General features: G+C 37.4%; 1 protein-coding gene across 1 annotated transcript; it reads left to right on the top strand.

Annotated features, from left to right (window-relative positions):
• The first annotated feature begins 9505 nt into the window (after window positions 1-9505).
• Window positions 9506-10173, top strand: LOC110784050 (agamous-like MADS-box protein AGL80). The gene has a single exon (XM_021988453.2). The coding sequence runs from the start codon at window positions 9538-9540 to the stop codon at window positions 10171-10173; it is 636 nt and encodes a 211-aa protein (XP_021844145.1). The 5' UTR covers window positions 9506-9537.
• The last annotated feature ends 308 nt before the right edge of the window (window positions 10174-10481 follow it).

Below are 10481 nucleotides of genomic sequence, written 5' to 3'. Positions count from 1 at the left end.
CACGCGGCGATCATTACTAGTTCAATGCGACGATGAAAGGGACATACGTTAGACTACATTACTAATGAGTCGATTTTAATGCACAGGTAATAACTAACAACGTCAAAATAATAATTTAGCTTAATTTAAGGAGCTTAACTTTCTAGAGATTATCTTATTAGGCGTGCTCGGTACAACAAATTTATATGAACAGATTTATATGGTGACGAAAGCAGTAAAATATAATTTCAAGTTAGATGCAGTATAGCTTAGGCTATACTACGGTTCTCAAGAACACTAACCACCTGTCTTTACTGGATTTCCTTTTCTGCTTCGAACTTACCGTAACTGATTAACTGTTCTCAGTTCATTGTACAATTTCTCCAGAGTTTCCCCTTAGATTTTTCCGTTTAGGCTTATGATTTGACTATATTTTCGGCAGTAATTGGGACGATTTTGACTATTTAGACAGACACAGTTTTTGGTTAACAAGAGTTAATACGGCAGAATGATCAAAGATACAAGACGAGTTTAAAGCTTCGGTCAATACTCAAGCTTAAGAGGGTATTTGGCTGATATTTAGTATTGATTTCCGGATTCTAGAGGGCTGTATTTATAGTGTAATCGGTCGAATTAAGATAGACTTTTGCAGAGATTGAGTTTTTATGAAACTCAAATGGCAACGCCAGATATTTCCAGCGCTAGCATAGTTAGTGTTGGAAATAACCAGCGCTTGCCAGGCAGCGCCAGACCTGGTGTTTGCGGAGTCAACGACAACCCATTCGAAAAGTTTATTCGTGTCGTGATTGGCTGAGAACCAAACTGTAGCGCCAGTAATTAATAGCGCTGGTGTCTGGGTGCTAGAAATTAGCGGTGCGTGTATGCTATGGGCTAGAAAATCCTAGCGCTGGTAAAACCTGTATGCGGGTTTTTCCAGATTCTCCGGGTTTATTCCGGACTATTATCTCTTTCACAGTTTTATCTCTTAGTGATATCGCTTGGGGTGAAACTCTTATCTTTTTCAAGGATCAATTGAAGTGCAATGTAATCACTTTGAATAACTATCTTATACGATTACTATATCTGGTAGCTGTTAAGCATATCAGTTACTGTAAATGGGAATATAAAAATGGAAATATAGGTTTCGGGATTAAGTTAGTAAGTCACAAGTCCTTCCTTGTGTACTTAGGAAAGTGTTGAAAAGTAGTGTTTGGTTTCATCATTAAACTCACCGCTTCAGTCCAGGGGACAAATGCAGGTGCCTACAATTAGCCCTCCACTTTAATTGAGTCGCATTAAGACGATGATCAAAGTATTGGTAGACGAAGTGCGTTCGGAAATTCAGTCTGGAATGGACCAAATTTGGAAGAGGGTCTCACGAGCCCCCGAGTGATAGCATGTGACTTAAGGGTTATCACTAGGAATGTCAACAATTTCCCTCAAGAGTCATTGGGAATTTTTTTAACCAGAACTTATACTTCTCACAGAGTCATTGAAGATGTTCAGAGGGTGAATGGAGAATTTCGAATCAGGAATTTGATCAAATCTTGGATAACGCTTGTGACATTTTTAAAGAGGAATGCACAAACCTCAAAATAGGAACGAAAACGGAGTAAAGACATTTTATTAACGAGGAATGAATATACCTCGAAAAAAGGGTAAGAGTTCAGAGCTTGGAGTTCGAAATTCAGAGTTCGAAGTTCGGAGTAATGACATTTTTATTAAGGAGGAATGAATAAACCTCGAAAAGGATTCGGAGTTCGGAATTCGAAGTTTAGAGTAATGAAGTTTTTATTAATGAGGAACTAATAAACCTTGAAAGGGGTTCGGGAATGAGGCGGAAACAAAAACGGAAATGGAAACTGGAAATGGAAACGGGAATCGGAGTAAAACTGATAAACTTTTATTTCAGAAAACTGAGTTTAAACTTATTTCAGTAAATGGAAATGTAACTTAGAACTTTTAAAATTAATAATTATTTTTGAAAATAAAGAATAAAAAAATTAACAAGAAAATCATTTTTTCAAGTCGTTACCTGAACGGGTCACGATTTTTCCCGGAATGCCGTCGTCTGTAAATGGATTAGGTAAATAAATTATTAATTTTCAAAAATAATTTGAAAAACTGTTGCTTTTTCCGCGGGAAAGAAATTTAGTAAAACCTGACGGTTATTTGCGGTGTACGAAAGGCGAGGTGGCCCGACAATTTCTGCCTGCAAAATCTTCGTGCGCTAGGAAAATCAAGCGCTTGTAAATGTAGCACCAAAAATTGCTAGCGCAAACCTGGAATACGCTTAAATTACCCAGCGCTAGTTTTTGTTATATACGGGTTCCAGATTTTTTTCTTCTCCCTTGTTTCGCTGCTTCTCTCGTGATTTTCTTGTTTTCTCTCAACACATACTACCCGTTTTTGCTCGGATTTTGCCAATTTCTTCACCAAGTTTGTTCCTAACTCACCCTAGATCAAAAATATGAAAGTAATTTTGGATTTTACTTGCATTTTGGCTTAATTTTGAGTAAAATTCGTTTAGAAATGTATGCTCAAATTAATTTGGGGGTTTTTTTAATTTTATTTTCGCCCAATTTCTTTCAAATGATTGCTTATATGTGATGTTTGTAACATATATAAGCATTCTAGATTGTTAATTTTTGCAATTATGTTGATTTTGGGAAATTTTGAGGTTGCTCAAAATTAGCCCCCAAGTGTGCTTACGAATTGATGTTGGGATGCAATCTAAGTGTTCTTGGCTTGTTGCTTGCAGTTAACATGGTTTATTAGGGGTTGTTTTAATCAATTTTGTCATGTACGGGCTTGCTACAAATTTCGAACTTAATTAGCAGCATGTTCATACGTAGGGAACAAAATTGTGTGACTCCACCAAGTAAGGAAAACTTGTTATGAATTTGGATACTTGGAATTTAGAAATAGCATGTGCTAATTGTTGGGTTAAGGAATATAGAAATAGTTTTTGCGTTTTGTGAAATTAGCATGTCGGATGGATATACGACCACTTTTGAGGAGGAGGATGCCTCGGACTACGTGGTGGAGCCCCGGGTGCATACTATGTGTCCTTTGAGACGTGAGAGCACTGGCCGAGTCGCGCATGCATCGCGGGAATCTATTGTTAGTCCCTCCACTTTGCGTCCTTCTACTTTGCGCCCTTCTAATTTGGGCCCTTCTACTTCGCGGGAGCGAACTACTGGAAGGAGGGAGCGGGATCCTGAGGATGAGCCTTCTTGGTTGGGCCCGCTTGAATTTGACGGGGAGGACTTGCACCACGATCTGGGACATCATGTGGTGTCCGATTTTTGGGCCAGTGTGGCTAGTTCAGACACTGCTTTCGGGCCTTACGGTGGGTCCGTGTTTGCGGCTTGTCTTGATGCGCTAGATCTGTGGAAGCTAGAGGTAGTGCAGGCTTGTCCCATTTATCAGACCGTGCTTATTATTAGAGAGGTGGTGTGCCCTAATGCGTCCAGGAGGTTTCTAGGCTCGATTCTTGTGTGGTGGTGGGATACCCCCAACACTCTCCAATTTCCTTGGGGTGACATGACTATCACTCCTGAGGATTATAATTCCCTCATTGGTATTTCTTTCACTGGTACTTCGATCTTCCTCTTCCGGAGACCGAGTTGCCTACGGATAAGGTGGTTATGGATTGCATAGGTGTTGATCTGACAGCTAAGGTGAAGAGGTTCATGGGGAATGGGATGCCTTACTCCTTGTTGGTTACAGTCTTAGAGGAGGGTCGTGACCCTGATGCTGATGCGGAGGTATATTCCCGCATATTCTATTTGCCATTTCTGAGTTTGACTATCTTGTCAAACTATTCTAAGAAGGTTGACCCCTAGATGATCCCGTTAGTGCGGGATCTTTTGGTGATGGATTCGTGCTGCTGGGGCGAGCCAGCTTATGCAAACTTCATCAGCCACATGAGCAGGGTTGTGAGAGTTCAGGACGGTCGTGATTGGAGGATGACCTCTATTTTTTGTGTGCTCTGCCACAGCTCATTGAGGTATGTGCCTCTCTACTTTTAGGAATGCTAATTCGTACACACATACATACACACACACACACACACACACAAATATATACATATATATAATTACAATTATATATATATATATATGATCAGCCGAAACCTGAAACCGAGAAATACCACTGGACATAGTAAGGATGACTAGTCCTACCTTATGTTCATGAGTAGGCATCAAGCGACAAAGGAATAAGGAAATGCACTCTTATCTCTAAGGAAGAGTGGGAGATTGAAGGAAATATGTCCTTGCTCAAAATTTGCATTTAATTCATTTAATGCGAAGTCTAATAATTGCGGATCAAATTAATTAAACAAGTTAGTTATTCAGTGAGATCAAGTGCTCTGAATGCCTAGTTAGACGCCGCTTCAAATAAAATGGAATTTATATTATTAATGTCACAACTTACTCATGACTGAACCCGTAGGGTCACAGAAAGTGTATGTGAACGGATCAAGTATTTAGCTGATTATAATATCCAATAAACACTCTAATATATGGATTTTCGGAATTGATGGATGTTAGTTTCAGTGGGAACTAAGCAAACCTTCAAAAAGAAAAGACGATAATATTTGCCGGGAACGAAGATATTGCCGAAAACGGAAATGTGGTTCGTATAGGAAATGTTTTCGGAAATAGAAATATTACCGGAATCGGAAATATTTTTGGAAACTGAAATATTTTTCGTATCCGAAATATTGTTGGAATTGGAAATATTACCGGAAACGCAAATCTTGTTCGAATTGGAAATATTAGCGAAATCGGAAATCGAATCGGAAACACGAAGCTCGATCCATGAGACAGAAGCACGGGCCAAAGGGCCGCGTGCAACATGGTCCATGGGACGCACGAAGACCGTCCAAGCGCCAATGCGTGGGCCACTGCAAGCTAGGCCACCACCCCGGAGGCAGCACGCAAGCTAGCGCCCATGGGGCAGCACGCAAGCAATTAAGCAGCACCAGCCCGAAAGCAGGGCAGCGCGCACAAGCGCGCATGGGCTAACCTAGTGAAATGCAGTCATGTGGCTTGACATTGGCGCCAACATAATTTGAAGATAGAGTTACTTGGGCCACAAGTCTTCCACACATGTCCAGTTAAGTCCTTGATGGACTATTGGCTTCGTTTCCTATATTTACCCTAATTCTAGTTTCCTATTCTAGTAGTGTAAGGGATTGCGGAAAGTCTTGAATATTCTGATCACTAGAAATAAGGGCTTTAGGCCAAATTATTTATACACACAAAATCACATGTAACTTATAATTAAAGGGATAATTATAATTTTGTCTATCACCTAAAATTGAGATCTCGATAATCATAAAAACCTTACACTGAGATTCTACTTGGTCGAATTTAAAGCGGATCCGAACATGTTGTGGACTCTGTACGGAGGGTCGACATTTGTAGTCCTAAAATTGTTCTTGTTCGGTTTTGGAGTAGGTAGGGAAGGCACGCATGATTAATTGTATGTATACTCAATCATGCTAATTGATTATGTGATTTACTTGGATTGTGATTATAGTTTTTCCACATGTCAATTAGATTTTTCATAACCTAACTGTCGAAAACGATTGAAATCTTATAAATAATATTGAATTTTGCATGTAAACGACATTCTAAAAAAGACTTTAAGTTGGCCACCTTAAATCGTCAAATTCTAACCAGAGGTATGTTTTTTTGAGCGTTTATGTTTTCCATTTTTTTTCTTAATTATGTAAAAATTAATAATTGCGTTTCTCTTTTTGTAAAATCTAATTATATATTTGATCTACTGCATATGTTTAATGATTTTGGGGATTAAATCGTTAATTATGCAAACTAACATGTTGAAAAATTTAAGAAATTAGATTTGTTTCGAATTTTTCCTAATTAAACATGAATTTAATTAGGATATATGTTCGAAAATGACCTAGAAATTCCCATTGAATAAATTGTGAACTTGTGGCTTAAATTTTTAATTTTATGAATCTTAATTTTATCCCCAAATTAAAATAATTCAATTTTTTAAATTATCAATTTTTTCCCTAAATTCACGAAATTAACATGTTGTATGAGTTTGTCATGAATCTTGAAAAATATATATTTTTTACATTAAAATCATATGACCCTGGATAGCGTAGGCACGAGGCAAGGCACGAAGCCGAGCTAAGTTTTGTGGCCATGCGGCCACTGACGCGCCTATGCGCGTACAAGCTCGAGCAAGGAATCTCTGCCAGTGTGGCACTTGTATATTTATGCGTGGGAAGACATGTGCGCTTGATCAAGCAATGCTCGTGATGGAATCATGCGGGTTAGAGACGTGCACTCGAGTGATGCGGCGATTGTGAGGGGGTCGAAAGATTGGTGTTTCCAATTAATAGTCCAACAATTTTCCATCGCGGATGTGGCAATCAATATTAAGTAAAAGATGACTAACTGGGTGGTCGTAGCCTCTTTTTTACTATATTGTAGAGTCACCATTCAGTTTTCAACGACATTTAGGAAAACTTATGAAACCCGGTTATTGTGATAAACAAGTAGCAGCCGAAACTCAAGCTCACGTATTTTACCATAATGCCCTTATATTCGCTTGTGATCCCTGGTTTTGATATTGATCAATGTACATCCGCATATGAGAGATTCAGTATTCGGGGGACATTTAATAATACCGGGAGTGCCCAACATTAGCCCATGTGACAGTCCCTACTAGTTAACACATCGCAACGAAAGGGACATGCGTTATACTAAATTACTAATTTGTATTGATTTTAATGCAAAAATATTAACGAAACAACGTCAACAGAGTGATTCAGATTGATGAAAGGTTCTTAACATTAATTAGATTTGTCTAGCGATTATCTTATTAGGCGTGATTAATAAAGCAGATTTATGTGAACAGTTTTTATGGTGAGGGAAATGATAAAATAAAATTCACGTAACAGTATAGCGTAGGCTATACTGCGGGTCTCAGGAACACTTACCATTTGTCTTTTCTAGATCTCCTTTGTGCTTTGAGCTTCTTGGCAATTGACTGAATGTTCCCGAATCTTGGTGTGTTTCCTCCAGAGTTTCCCTTTAGATTTTATTGGTTTAGACTAGAAATATGGCTATAGTCTAGAATAGAAATGAGATGCTTTGTGTGTTTATACAGAAAGAGGTTTTGTAACAAGAGTTAATAGGGGTAGGCTTTTGCTAATGTTGGGACGTATTTAAACTTAGGTTAATACTCAAGCTTAGGGTGTGGTCACTATTTGTTCGGGAATTGGTACCGATTTCTAGAGGTTTTAGGCCCCTTTTTTGTAGTGAAAATGGCCTGGTAAAGATAGAAATCTGAAGACTTAGAAGTTGGATGAAAATGAAAAGCCATCACAAGTCTTTTCTTGAGCCTGCCAGGATAGCATTAGAATTTATTGGCGCTGGCTAGGGAGCGTCAGATCTTCTTTTATCCACGTCATCTTTATAATATTCGCGAAGTTTATCAGTTACTATGATTGGGTGAAACTCAACCAGCAGCGCCAGGAAATAATGGCTATTGGGGGTGAAACGCTGGACATTAGTGGCGCGTGCCATCTAAGCGCTAGAAAATTCTAGCACTGGAAATTATATCTACGCGCGTTCTAGATCTTTCATGGTTTTTCCGGAATCTATCTCTTTTCTACGAACTTAGCTCTTTTCTACGGATTTATCTCTTTTTGGAGGGTTGGTTTGAGTGCAACTCTAACCTTTAGTCAATATCTATCTTATTCGATTACTAAATTAATTAGCTACTTGGAATTGCAGTTACTATAAATAGCAACTATAAATGGAAATGTCGATTCCGAGATCATTTCAGCCAGCTTCAGGATGCTCATTTCTTACTTGGGATAGCGTTGATAAGTAGGTCTGATTTCATCATTGAACTTACCGCATCTGACCAGAGGTCAAATATAGGCGTCTATAGCGACGCATACAACGATGCTCGTGGCTCGCAAGGAGCGCGTGCGTGGGCGAGAGGAAGGGCAAAACAATAACACACATCGAGCGATCAGTGCTATGAGAAAGGACGAGGTAGGGATCCCTCGTGGCATGCTAGCAGCTACTATGGGCGAGGGCGGGTGCCATGGTGCGTGCATTATGTGCAGGTTGCTATGCATCACTGTGCACACTGCGATGCCGCACAAGGCATGCGATGTCTAGAGGATTCTATGAAGCTCCCATGCCCTAGATCACACAACCATGCGCACACATGGCAGTGGCCTTCGGATTGTTGTGCGTTGGGCTTTCAGGTGAGCGATGAGCTGGGCTTGTGGGCTTACGATTAATTCTCGAAATTGAATTTTAAGATTTTAATTTTTACGACATAACAATATTTTAAGGGAGAAACATGACATTTTATATAATTATAAATAATAACATTAAAACTTTGAATTAATTTTAACTAATTATGTTAGTCAACCTAAAGTCCCCGATTTTGGGATTATATAAGAATAAATTTTTTATTAAATATTGAGCTAGAAAGACAATGTTGTTTTAAAATTAGTAAAGTATATAATGTTGGTCTGAATGGGGGATTTTGAACATATATGAATTAAATACATTAAGGATTAGATCAATTAATTAATTTAATTAGGATTGACTACTCGATTAATTTTAATAAGGTCAAATAATTGGTAAACGGATTTGCCTTAGTTAGTTTGTGCAATTAGTACGTGATGTGAAATATGTTCTTACTTGCTTTGGAAGATCTCCTTGATAAATGCGCAGATGAATGGTATATATTGGATACATCGATATATTTTTTGGCAGGTTTCCAAGTGATGACTAGTATGGCCCAAAATAGTATAGTAAATATGGCTTGCGAACCATGAATTTGAATGTATAATATGGCTAAAATACCATTGTTTCTAATATCAATAAGGTATGTGCACCGTTAGCATGTTTTAATATTTAGGCTATTTATTTTAATGCAAAGGCATATTTTGTTGAAGATGGCGAAGTTCAAGAATGAAGGTTCTATCCCATTTTCAAGACGGAGTTTAAAGTTGAAGTTTTAAGATGAAGTCGGACCATATTTAATCACATTTAATATTATGCATTTATTTACTTATTGCTTTAAATATTTAAATGCGTGAGATAAGTTTAATATTGTTGATGCATGATTAATATACTTAGGTTTATCAAACACTTTACATTAATGATACAAAATACTATTTTATTTCTTGATTATTATTCTTTCCAATATTACTCAAGTTTAGTATCGTAGCAAGCTTTCCAAAAATGTCAAACCCTAAGAATATATCATTTCCATAACAAAATGATTTGTTCTATTACGTAATTATTTGTTGCCATTACTTAAATTGTGATTCCATTATCAATAACGATTCTAAAATGTTATTATTGCTAGCATATTATTTTTATTTTAAACAAAAAAGCATGCTTAATTTATTCTTATAAATGCCTCTCCTTATGCCTAAAACAATTAACCATCCATCTTTTCAAAAGTAACAAAATTCTTTTAACCTACCTACCAAGTTTGAGAACAAAAATAAACCAAGTTTCTGTCGTCCTCGAAATGGATAGAAAGAAGGTTAACATAACATACATAGAAAATTACTTTGATAGGAGAGCCACATGCGCAAGGAGAGCGCAAGGATTGATAAAAAAGACACGAGAAATCAGTGTCTTGTGTGGCATAGATGCTTGTGCCATTGTTTATGGACAAGATGGTAAAAAACCCATTGTGTGGCCTTCATCAAAAGCGGAAGTGACAAGGATCTTCTCCAATTATGAAAGAAAATCTCAGGTAAATCAATCTGAAAGGTTTTTGAATCAAAAAACATTTTTGGATCAAAGTGTTAAGAAGGCAGAAGAGAAGCTAAAGAAGATTCAAAAGAGTAAACGAGAGATTAAAATGGAGAATCTTGCGACTGATATTATGAATTGTAGATCTACACTCGAGCAAGTCCCACCTAATGACTTGAAATACTTGATTTTGGTGATAGAGAATAGATTAAGGTGTATCGAACACCGTATAAGGGTCATGGAAAGAGGAAATAACAATAACAATATTTCTCTTCCTACGAACTCAATTGCAAAAGATGTCGACACTTCCATTTTGAACCCCAACCAGTTTCTTGGTAATGAGGCGATGACTGGGATTGACGATTTCATGAGTCAGGTGGATTCATATATGGAATCTGCATTTTAGCGATTCGCCTCATCCCTTGCTTGTTTAGTAGCTAAAATGAAGATTTTGGGATGATTCTTTGTGGGGTGTAGCATGTTGCAAGTTCTCATATTTAAACACAATCTTTTTGTTTGTTATTTATCTTTTTTTTAAAAAAAATTATTGCAAGCCTAATATTTTATTGGAGAATTATTAATACTTTTAATGTTTGGATTTATTTGGAAAGTGAAACTATAATTTTCTTCCTACATTATGTAATTTGTTTAAACCATGCTTCTTTGAAAAAATATATATTTTCTTCCCAAATTGAGTATTTATATTTCCTCATA

The sequence above is a fragment of the Spinacia oleracea genome, chromosome 4 (genome assembly GCF_020520425.1).
Source record: "Spinacia oleracea cultivar Varoflay chromosome 4, BTI_SOV_V1, whole genome shotgun sequence".
NCBI lineage: Eukaryota > Viridiplantae > Streptophyta > Magnoliopsida > Caryophyllales > Amaranthaceae > Spinacia > Spinacia oleracea.
The sequence above is the reverse complement of the archived record's forward strand: the minus strand, read 5'-3'. Positions and strand labels throughout refer to the sequence as shown.